This window comes from Eurypyga helias, unplaced genomic scaffold (genome assembly GCF_000690775.1).
Source record: "Eurypyga helias isolate BGI_N326 unplaced genomic scaffold, ASM69077v1 scaffold38258, whole genome shotgun sequence".
Classification (NCBI taxonomy): Eukaryota; Metazoa; Chordata; class Aves; order Eurypygiformes; family Eurypygidae; genus Eurypyga; species Eurypyga helias.
This window is the reverse complement of record NW_010269490.1, coordinates 1-12,029: the sequence shown is the minus strand read 5'-3', so window position 1 is coordinate 12,029 and position 12,029 is coordinate 1. Positions and strand designations below refer to the sequence as shown.

The 12,029-nt window shown below is 39.2% G+C and overlaps 1 protein-coding gene across 1 annotated transcript; it reads right to left on the bottom strand.

Annotated features, from left to right (window-relative positions):
- Positions 1-2,177: 2,177 nt before the first annotated feature.
- Positions 2,178-11,543, bottom strand: LOC104514445 (putative glycerol kinase 5; the record flags this gene model as incomplete). The annotated part of the gene is made up of 5 exons (XM_010158126.1): positions 2,178-2,329; positions 3,773-3,906; positions 6,676-6,735; positions 7,685-7,788; positions 11,458-11,543. Coding segments are annotated over 5 exons (536 nt in total), but the record flags the coding sequence as incomplete, so codon positions are not given.
- Positions 11,544-12,029: the final 486 nt, after the last annotated feature.

Below are 12,029 nucleotides of genomic sequence, written 5' to 3'. Positions count from 1 at the left end.
CTTTGCAGGTCATTTGAATGGCTCCAGTGGTGAATGTAGTAAAGCCTTTTCAGGCCCTTAATTTGCAGTGAGGTTTCTCTCCTGAGGCTAGGGAAACAGGTTTTGTTTCCGGCTTCAAATTAAACGGTGCTGGCGGTGATGCAGAACAGATCTAGTAGGGCACTGTCTAGAGCAGGAGGGCTAATGTCTTGGTTATCTTCTATCCTTCTAGCTGTGCTGTGGCCAGAATGAAAACCACCACTCTGCAGAGGTGCGGTATAAGGCACACAGCGAGCTGAGTTACCTCCTGTGAAGCGATTTGAACAGAATCAGAGTCAACTGCCATTAGAGCTCCATCTGGGGAACACTGCAGGGACCTTAAGCAAGCACAGCAAAGCCAAAAAACTCTGAAGTGAACCTAAGTCAAGGAGCCTTCATCAAGAGGTAAGAGGTGAACTTGTACCGAGGCAGGCTTTGATGAAAATAAACCCCTTCGGTGAGAACAAAGTGTAGAATACCAGTGACAGGCCAAAACCTTCTGCTCAGAACACCAGACAAGAAGCCTTTCTGTTTGGCCATAGAACCTTCTTGCCAATAAACTTTTCCATTGGCAGTGAGGTTGAGATGACAGAAAATCACAGTCTGGATATGGGTGTTGAGGCAAAGCAAGCGTTTCACATATCCTGTAACTACAGGTTCTTACCTTACAACAGGAGTGGAGGAAAACTCATCAGTGGACTTTTTATTAGCGTCTTGGCACCTGGGCAGCCACATTTTATGGTCCAAAAAGAAAAAATAGAATGCAGTATCTATAGAGCTGTCAACCATATAGATATGCCATATTACTAGAAAATATTTTGTGATTCTAAATCAGCAAACAGACCTGCTTCTGGACTTCAGGATTCCCATTAAAGTAGGTTCATGACAGAATGGTGTCTGCAACTTGAATGATCCCCAGATGGGGGAAAGCCAAGATATAGCACAGGTTGAAGGACAAAAAGTAACAGAAACAAGAACAGTAGGTTAAGCTAATGTGACAGGCAAATGAGGTCTAGCTGAAGAACACAGCTTCCAACTCATGGTTGATGACCATGAAAGAAACTGAGGGAATGGTGTATCATTTCACCTTCCATGTTTCATCCCAAGAAGAAATGAATGATAGTACTCTGGCCCTATGCAATACTGTTAAATTTATAACATTTCTTGTCTCCGGTGTCTGTGGAACACAATCACCCACAGCTCGAATCTGATATTATTCTGAAATGAAAATGTTTAATAATTTTACATTTTTGAAACTGATTTACATAGTCTTGAGAAAATTGTAACTTAAGATTAGTGGTGAATACATAAGAATGATTAACTACACATTTCTTCATAATTTATTTCCTTAAAAACCATAAAAGTAATTAATAGCTTCAAAAATAGACTTCTGACCCCCTTTTAGCTAATAAAAATAGGATGTAACAATAGGCTTGAAGATACTAATGTTACAGATTTTTACAAGTTAGATAGCATACCTGTAATTACTTACAATGTATTTCTATGAGCCATGCCAGATAGTATTACTTTTGGTCTTTATAAAGTTTAAAAAAATTGAGCTACAAACTAGGTAGGAACCATCAGCTATAAAAATCCTGGATTATTTTTTTTTTTTTAATGGAGTACTGAAAGCCTATTTGCTTTTGTATTTCGTCTTAATTTAGTTCTTATTTCTAGGCACCAAGAAAACATCAGCACAGAGCTGGGTCAAACACCTCCTTAGAAATTCAGCCAAAAGGTGGTAACAGGCTCCTAATAAAAAAATATCTTTGCAATCAAGTTCATCACTGCGGACGTATACGTGCTCTTTACCCTCCCTTAATGATTAACATACCAAAGATTTTAACGATCAGAAGGGAGGCGAGTTCCTCAGTAGGAAACCCATCACAGGAAAAACCTCCCCATCTCTAGTACATGGCAGGATTCAAGCAGCTGCGCCACCCCAAGGAGGTCGCTGAAGGGACACGATTGCTGCAGCTGGACTACAGCTGTCGTGAGATGAAGGTTCATGATGGTGTGGTAAGTAGTCTGGCAGCAAGGGGTAACTGAAACAGCGTGTAACTTTATAGATATATACCATCACAAATTCCAGTTGTGGTTTTTACTGTCCTGTTAATGTCAAGATTTAATAAACATAAAACATTTTAATTCTTTTGTAATTAAAATGCCAATTTCTGCCTGCGCAGGGAGCGTTTCATTGCTTGTAACCAGGTATCCATAGCAGGTTTGTATTCCTCTGAGTCCTTCTGGGGCTCAAAAACTGCTTCTATTCGCCTCAGCTTCTTTAGTTGTTCTTTGTCAGTCCAAAATCCTATAAACAGAAAGTTCATTCTCAAACTCAACTGCAAATACGTTATTTTTGAGTTGTTTTAATTTATTTCCAAGAGAGTTGAAGCAGAAACACAGTAAGAAATCATGACAGCTTTTCTTTACTCCACCAACAACTTTCTCAGAGGGAAGCATATTTTTAACCTTGTGAAACTCCTTTCCAATAGCATCCACTTGTTTGGAATCCTGACAACAGCACTTGTGCTTAACTGGGATGGTTTCCAAGGAACAGCTCTGGTACACTGAAGTTCCCTTAGACGACTCCGTGCTGTGCTTTCAGCAGCAGGTCCCTCTCAGTGAAGGGCCAACAGCAACCGAGACTTAGCACTAGTTGCTTTCCTACTGTCTTAAAAATTGCATAAATGGCCAAAAAGAGCTGGTGTTATGTATTCAGATTAATTTATACTGTTGAATCATTCTTGTCTATCAAGAGCCACAGCTTTCTTACGGGTTTAATTGCTGAATAAATCTTAATCTGAGCATATAGTTTTAATTTCACAGTTGTGTTACTTACGTATCAACGCAACTGAATGAAGTTAATATCCACCTACAAAATATACTTCCATTAAGCAAAAGCACCGAGAGTTTGTAGTTTGAAGTCTGGTTAACTACATACAGCGATTCTGTGTGAGCAGAGCTGGCATTTTCCCCTGTTAATAATTTATTTTGCACTGCGATTGTGTTTATTTCGGTGGAAACCTTAACGAACGCCTGGGTTCACAGATGACAGGACACAGCTCAGGGTGACTGACATGGTGGCAGCAGCTTCCTTGTCACGGGACACCCCACCCCACCGCTTCAGGGACTGCAAATAGGGGAAGGGGTGCAGAGTAGAGGGTGGCAGCGAGGAGTGCGTTCACCTTTCTTCTCCTGTAGTAGAATTTAGTAGATCCTACTAAATGTAAAGCGAATCTTAAAAACACCTGAGCAGAGAGTTTTCACATTAAGCTTGCTGTGGCTCCTTGGGTATGAAAAAGCACAGAACTGTTCAACCTGTTACACTGTGGGGGAGATACAAATCATAGAATCATAGAATCATAGAATGGTTTGGGTTGGAAGGGACCTTAAAGATCATCTAGTTCCAACCCCCCTGCCATGGGCAGGGACACCTTCCACTAGACCAGGTTGCTCCAAGCCACATCCAGCCTGGCCAAGTAAACCAAATAAAGCTCTTGATTTGGTTTACCTAGGATGTTTTCATGCTTGTTCAGTCCATCACATACAAGTACATACAGCACATGTACAGATACACAAGCACTATGCCGAGAAACATACACTACTTACTTTGGATTGCCACAGAAGGAGCTACAGTTCAGGGAATTTTTACAATTATTTGAGGTTACACGATTTTTGCTCTTTTTTTTCCCCTTATTTACAAACACGCATTACGAAGGGAAACATAAAACCCCTCTCAAGGTATACATACCTGAAGCAAGACCTGCTAGAAAAGCTGCACCAAGACTAGACATGTCTGCATTTGCAGGTTTTTCTATCTTCTTATTAATTAAATCTGAAGTCATCTGCATGACAAAACTATTATTACTGACACCTCCATCAGCTCTACAGGGAGAGGGGAAGAAAAAGGTAAAAATAATGTGTTTAGTTCAAATGCTTACTGCCAACATTTCAGGAAACAACTCTGGCTTCACACTTATGCACAGACCTTCCTGCCACTCACACACTTTATGGGCAGATTCAGAGGCCAGCACACGGTGCCAAGGGAAAAAGAAAAAGGATGCCTGTGAACTGGGGGAAGAATGGTAGGCAGACAGCGACACAGGGCGGACGAATTATCAAAAGCTCTGAAAGCTCCGTCTTCTAAAACGTCATCCCGGTTGAAATGTTAGGGTTTATAACAGAACCTTTACAGAGTTACCATCGCAACACAGCAACAGTCAAACCCATTGCATTAAACAAACCCTTTTGAGTGTTCTCAGATCTGGAAAGTCCTTCTTTCATCACTACCAAATCTTTGTGCTAAAATGCCTTCACAGTTGCTTCTGTTCATGAGGAAGATGAGAATGGGGCTTCCAGCTATCTATTTTCATGTCAGAGACCCATTTGATGGAGAAAACTAGAATTTATCAGTGCTGATTTTTACTCACCCAAGAATGATTACTAGTGAGGCAAAGTAATCACCCTCGCTAACATAACGCAGTCTTTGAGTTGTCCTGGACTGGCTTGTTAAACGGTTGCACTCCAAGACCACCAGCTATGCAGCTGTTGTTCTATCAAATGTGGTGCAGTAGAGACTGTTACTACAGAAGGTGTTGGGTGATGAAACTTAAGAGCTGGTTAAAAATCTTCAATTCAAACATGTCAGCTGAAGTCTTCTGTACTGCGTGATGCCTCATAATGCTTGCATAAATGTCCTGGCTGTTTCTGAAAGTAAAATCAGGAGGCACTGCCGCATTGGTGATGTCACAGAGTTTTGCTTGTTTGTACATGCAGTTAAGCAGGGCTACCACCTCTACACTATGGCATAGAAACCTTTAATGGGCAAAGTTACTTTCTTAATGCAGTGCCATGCATTCTCCTCCTTCTGTAAAAACAGACGTCAATTTGATCCAAGTTACAAGGGGAAAAAAGAAAGAAAATTCCCAAATACTTGTTTTTTACATTGAGCTGAATTTTGATGCTAGATACTTTCAAGATTCAACCCATATAGTGCATCTTCTAGCCCCAAGTTCCTACATGGCATTTGACTGGGGAACATTGCACGAAACAAGGAAACAGGTGACGTTCCAGGACTGCAGGGACCAGCAGGATCATTCTTGTGCCGGCTGCCGCAGACTGCTGCAGCACAGAATAGGAGGACTGAAACCTAGGGTACCTCCTTTGTGCACTCCTTAATGGTGTTCAGACAAGCAAAGAAAAGGAATAGGAATATACAGGACTCATGAAAACAACTTTGTAGGAGGCCAGAGACTGGGAAGAAACAAGGGATACAGGACCATAGCTAAAAAGGGAACGAACATATTTATGAGATAAAAACAGGAATGAAAACATCAAAGGTAAGGGACAGATACAAAAGATGTGCAGACAAAAGATGGGGAGAGCAGCTGGTTTACAGACCTACTGAAAAAGCCACTAAGTGTATCTCATTAACACTTAATCCACAAGCTGAATTGCTACTGATCACAGTTAATTATTATAGTCACTCATTAACCAGCAGTCTTACATTAATTAATAAACCAGTACATGATCATACAATTTAAAATTTACTTTACAACGTAAAAGGGGTCGTCATTGTAATGCTCCCTAGGCAGTACTTCCACACTTCTGTATTTCAGTTCGCAGTCCTCATCTGTTCTGAAATTATGAATGTGTTTTTCTGTGTAAAAAAGCTTCCTAAGGAGTAAAAAATTCCAATACTTTCAATCTTTTCCTCCTCATTGAAACCCCAAGCATGGCTGTTCTTCCTCCATCTTTGCCTACTCTGGCCCAGTACATGATGGAAGACAGAAACTTTTACTACCTCCACCCCCCGCCCCCCATTGCACTTTCACCTTTCACCACTTAAAATTCTCATTTCTGAACCGTACAAATGCCTGCCATGCTGCTTCTTCCTTCACAGGGCTGTCAGGAAGAAGCTGCAAGTGGTACAGGAACCTCTCCTCTCTGTCCTTCACCCTGGTATCACCATGACCCCTGTCTGCCAGAAGGAGAAATTCTGGAGAGCTTTCTCAGCGTGAGGGCTCGAGGCTCCAGGACAACTGCTGCGCACAAATGAAGCGCCTACAGAAACGTGGAGCGTAGTTTGCCAGCAACGTGTAATTCAGCTAAATTCTTCCAAGTCGTTCTGCAAAGCATACTCGAGGGATCACGGTTACCTCGCTAAATATGATGTGCTTCCTCAAAGGCTGCAGCAAAACTAATGTTTCAACAGTTGAAGTGTAAAAGTATTCTTCCTCGTTCCCTCACAAATCGATCCAGTTTTAACGGACATCTTCAAAAAATATTCAGTCTGTGACAGACCAAGCACAAAAAATTTCATATGAAAGAATGACAATAAAGGGTAGAATGACCTTTGTGGCAGGCACTACCCTGTGCTACCTGAAAACATGAATTTGCCTTTTTTTTTTTTTAAATAAATTCAATCAATTCATTACTCACCTACTGACAATCACCAATGCCAGTAGTTCAATCTAGAACCAACCCTTCTGTGGGTAAACTCTACTGCCACTTAAGTTACATTAACATTTGACTCTGTGACCATCTATTTCTCAGCAGCAGAATTTTTACAGTAAGATAAAACACACAATAAAGTTCACACCTATTTAAAATCAAATTCCCATGTATCAATTTTAAAAGTTACACAGAACTTACCTAATAATCTGAAGAGGAATGCGTACCTTCTTCACAATGATATCATAAAGCTGTTTGTTTCTTTAAAAAAATATTTAGTTGAATTAAGCATTATATACTCCATAAAGTGTTTCCAGTATCTACATAGTCAGAAAATAAAATACAAGGCAAAAAAATGCCTCAGTTGTGTCAGAACTGCTGCAATAGCTAACAGGTTTCCAGAATGTGCAAATTAAAAAACAGCAACAAAAAAAACCCCACAAACAAACAAAAAGATCCCACAAAAAGCCCCCAAACACCAGACTGAAACTGGTCTTTTGTTATACGTCCTTAAGAAGGCACAGGTATGGCTAAATCACAGCCCATTCCATAGCAAGTCACTGAAGAAGGTACATTTTTCCCACCTGAAATTGGTGATAGATTGACAGACAAGATGCAACTGTAACAAGTGGTTTAGAGTGAGAAAAGCAGGCTCACAGTGTTAACTGGAGTTTATCCAGCTGTTCTTTAAAGGGAACATCGGAAGCCTGCAAGTTTGACTTGTTCTGAAACCATTTCATTTAATGGGAAAAAAACTGAACACAAAGGACCTCTATCCTTTCCTAATTAGGTATTTAAATGACACACCACAACTTCAAACTTTAGCCGAAGAGCTAATACTTCTAGCTTCAAGGATACTTTGAACAGAGCTGGAGCGGGCTACAGCTTCTGACAAAACACTCTCAGGAGACTAAGGACGAACTTCAAATAGAAAACATTTTCAGAGCCAGCAGAAAACAATCTGATTTAAGAACCCCTATATGGTTACTTAATACCAAAAGCTCTGAACTAATAAATATACACGAGTTTACTTGTAAAGTGTTAAAGGGAAAAAAAAAAAGAAAGCAGCTAAAACTTTTCAGTGAACATTAATGGATTACTACAATTTATATTTTACGAACTGCAGAAGTCCATGCATCCATTTAACACTGCTGATCAAGATAAAAGCAAACATAAGAAAATAGAAGCAAGATAATTAAGTAAGCAATACCTGAAAGCTACAGATTCCAATATAGCTCGTACGAGATGGTTTCTGGTAGTGGAAGGTCTCAGACCCATGAAAGAGGCACATAAACACGGGTCATTCACAGAAACCTGAAGAAAAAATTTCACCATGAGTTCAGTGAACTGTATTTGTAGGCTTTTGAGAAAAGAGTCAAATAGTAAGGAAGAAAAAAGTAACTTACGACAACTACAGGCAGCATTATGAAAGAAGAAAATTGAAAACAATATATGAGAAGTAGATAGTGTTATTTTAGCTAACTCAGTGAACAATTTAAATACCTTCTTTCAACAGGAAAAAAGTTTAAGTGACTTCTTCCAAATCTGACATGCTAGAAACTAATCTGTGTGACTACTCTTTAAAATATATAGAGTACACTTAAAGTGCCTAAGACAGAGCACAGTGATTCTCTAGCAAGATTTTACATGCACACTTTTTCTGAACACTACTGAACTGCTGAAAGAAAGCAGTTACTGACTTTTAAGACTTTAAAAAGTAATACTGAAAAGGATGGTAATACTTTTTATTAATTTACACTACAGCCTGTTTTCAGTGACACTGATAAAATTCTACAGGTCACTAAATTGCCTTTTTTTTTTTTTCAGGAGAATTGGAAGACTGATTGATGAATCTCCTCTCCACCCCTCCATTGAACTTTATCACAAAAGATGAGTTTGCTGATCCATACGTGGTTTGTGACAGTGTTAAATCTTATTTTCACTGTAGACAGTCACTTTAAAATTGAAAAAATCCTTTCCAGTTGTATTGTGCTAAACATCAATTGTGGCAACACTTACCAGAAGTTTGAATTTCATGCTTATAAAATACACACATACTTGTAAAGTAAAATAAGAAAATACTAACATGTTTAAAAAACTAACACGTATGGATAGGTACATACGGCCAAAAGGAGAACCAGCATTTTGCAAAAGTTCCTAAACAGAGGAAACTTCAGCATTACTGTAAAAAAAAAAATTCTTTTTTTTTCCCCCCCATATACATTTCCCATTCTAAGAACGGAACCACTTGTCCAGCCCAGTAGCACATGAGGGTACATGGCTTCCAAGTTTACAGATTTTCATATACAAGATAATAAACTAAAAAGCATAAGCTCATATTCTATATAAGGGTGAGAATCTTGAAAGAATCAACCATTTAAAAAAAGGAAAAAAGTATCAGTGCAAATATATGCATACAGCCCAATGCAAGTACATGCATACAGTCCTAAGTGTTTTCTGTTACCAGTAACCACAGCGAATTAATCCTGGAAACCTTTTTCTACCAGAATGAGTAAGAGGAAAAGTTATTCATGCACATATTCACTCCCTTTCCAACCCACTTTCACAGTGATGCTCCTCTCAGTGTGCTGCATCACAGCAGTAAAACCCAGTAAGAAGGAAACTTGTTCATATTGCCTTAATATGGACGAGTAGAGAAACATTTTACTCGGTGTAGGAAATGAATATTTGGGCTCCATAAGAACCCTCCCCAACCACTACCACTCTGAGGTCTAAGAAACATTTCCAGGTAATCAGTTTGTGTTAGCATCTAGCCAGTGACGCCAAGCAGACGTGTTACAGTCCCAGAAGTGTCCAACTCTGTTTGTGTCCCTTTTAATACCGCTTAATCCACTCAGTTTCTAAATTGATAGAGATTCTGTGAGTCTACTACCTAAACACATTTCACTGAAATGAGCAGGGCTTTTAAAAGGTTTAAAAGGTTTTAAATTTTTTAAAGTCACATGGGTGGATTCTGTCAGTGGTAACTAGATGTCACAGTTAAAGAGAAATCCATTCATTTTTTCAAGTACAGCTTCTAAATTTGGACTGGGAATATTAGAATTAGAGAGAAGAGCCTGAGTCAATGTTTACCAAGAAGCTAGCTGGGGTTCCTTCTAGAGACAGTGTCAAGAGAGCAAGGGAGAGACAAACACACAGAAAAACAAAACCCAACCAACCAACCAACGACCTTTTGCCAACATTTTTATAACTTGAGTTAATAATAATGGAATGAAAGGTTCAAAAAGAGATTCAGATTAACACTTGTCTACCTCAGGATTCCTGTCTGCAAATACTGCAATTTGGTATGGCTCAACATTTGCTTATTCACAGCACAGTTACTCACAGTAAATGCTAAATGGAAGCATCTCATCATAATCAAGCTTTTTACCCCTAAAAATAAATATAACGATTAGGTCGGCCGTTTGAGAGAAGGTAGCTGGGCTACCTGCAGAAGAAATGAAATCTTTCTTTGCTTTGTTCCACTAAGATCCAGCACTTGCACGAAGGTAAGATTAAAGATGCAAAGTCAGTAATTTTGAACACCTCATCGGTTCAAACATCAGTCGTCTATACACCAAAGAACCAGCTGATGGCAGACATGACTCAACCCCACAGCGCAGCAACAGCTTGCACGTCATCTTTGTTGGTCCACCTGTCCAATACAGACCAATGCTAATATTCCAAATGACAACTTGGAGACCAGGGCTATACCAGAGTTTCTCCTGGACAGCAACACTGATTGGAAAAACCAAGTTTTTTGCAGACACAGATACTTTCATGCTGACAAACCCAATGTCGAAACAGCTATACTGCTCAAAGCATGCTTTTAGTCAGATTATCTCAGGTTGCTTAGGAAAGTGGCATCACTTGCTGAAAAAGTGCTGGGGCCCTGCACAGTCCTTAAGCTAGCAATGCCTGCATTAGCAACCCAGTTCATTTCCATTCTGTGTGACGAATGCATACTCTTTTGTATGCACAGTCTGAGAGATGTGACTTGGAAGCAACTGCAGCTGAACAAGCAGTATGTCAGCGCCCCAGCTATCAAAATTTGTCATTTAATGTAATGTATTAATTGGAATTCCCATCAATTCCAATCTAGACTAATATGCTAGACTGAACTGCAGCATCAATATCACCCTTGTTGCTGCCTCTGCACAGGGACAGTAACTCACACCTGTAATGAAATTCAAGAGGGATCATGAAGCAGAGGTGGAAAAGACAGGCATGAGGATATGCAAATCTATAGCATAAATGGAAAGAAAGGAGAAACAACCCAGACCACCTGCCCCAGAGAAGATCGAGTAATTGCAGGAAGTTCCTCAAAAAGAGTGGAAGGTAAAAGCAAGCTCCTGGGAAATGGAAGGGACTAAAGTGAAGAACAAATGCCAGGAACCTTCCTTACTACACACATTGTGCTCAGCAACAAGGCACAAACCCTATTTTAAAGGGAAAAGTATAATTCAGATTAAGATCTGCATGTGAAAGAAGCATCTAAGTATTACTCTATTTGCTTTTTGTAACACCAGGACTTGCCATCTTGCTTGTATTTAAGTATTCTGATGAACTGCAGCCTACATCTTGCAAAGAGGCAGAATAAAATTAATTATTTTAGAACAGTGCTTAGAAGTACTGTCTCTGCATAAGGCAGAAAAGCTGTGGGATAAGTTCCTGCCTCTGCAGGCACTGCCTGAGTTACTGTGGGCAAGTCATTTAGTTTATCTGTTCCCTAGATCTCCATCTGAAAAATGGAAGTAATTTTCCTGTTTTGTAGAGTTTTTCTCATTGACGTGGGGGGTGGGGAGGTGATTTTTAAACATTCTGATATGGCAGTGAGGAACAGACAGTAAGAATCTGAGTAGTACAGAATAAATACTGTGATAAAAATGTAAATTACTACATTTAAAGATGTAAAAGTTAAAATTTAACTGAGTTACTACAATATATTTTCAATTATATTAATAATAATAATAATAATTTTACCTGAAAACCTGGAACAAAACAAACGCCTTGAGAATCAACAATACTCCGTGCCATTATTGCTGTTTCATCTACATTGGTGAAAAGATCTGTAAAGACGCATAAGTTGTATGCTTTTATTATTTACTTCAATTTCTTCATATATTACTAAGAGACATAAATCTAGAGTTAGACTATTTCCTTTTGCAATATTCTCGACCTTCATGTTCTAAGGGCAACGATCAATTCTCTTGTGTTTACTGTCCATCAGTCATACAAAAACCCCAACATTCAGATGAAGAATAAATTTAAAAGCATCCTCTCATATCTGTTATGTTATAGCATTTAATCTTCGTATCCTATAAGAGGTTATTAGTTTTCCAAACAGAAATAAGTGGGAATTGAGAATGCTAACAACAGCACCCTAAGTTTGCTAAAAATCTAGATTTGAAAAACATAAAACATGTTTTCCCCCCCAAAGATGTGGTTAATGTCAGCCCAAGCGCCAGATGTCTACTGAGAAAGTCCTTAATACCCATCATATTTTATCAGAACCCTTTACAAGTGACTGACACACAGATATAAATAATGTAGGT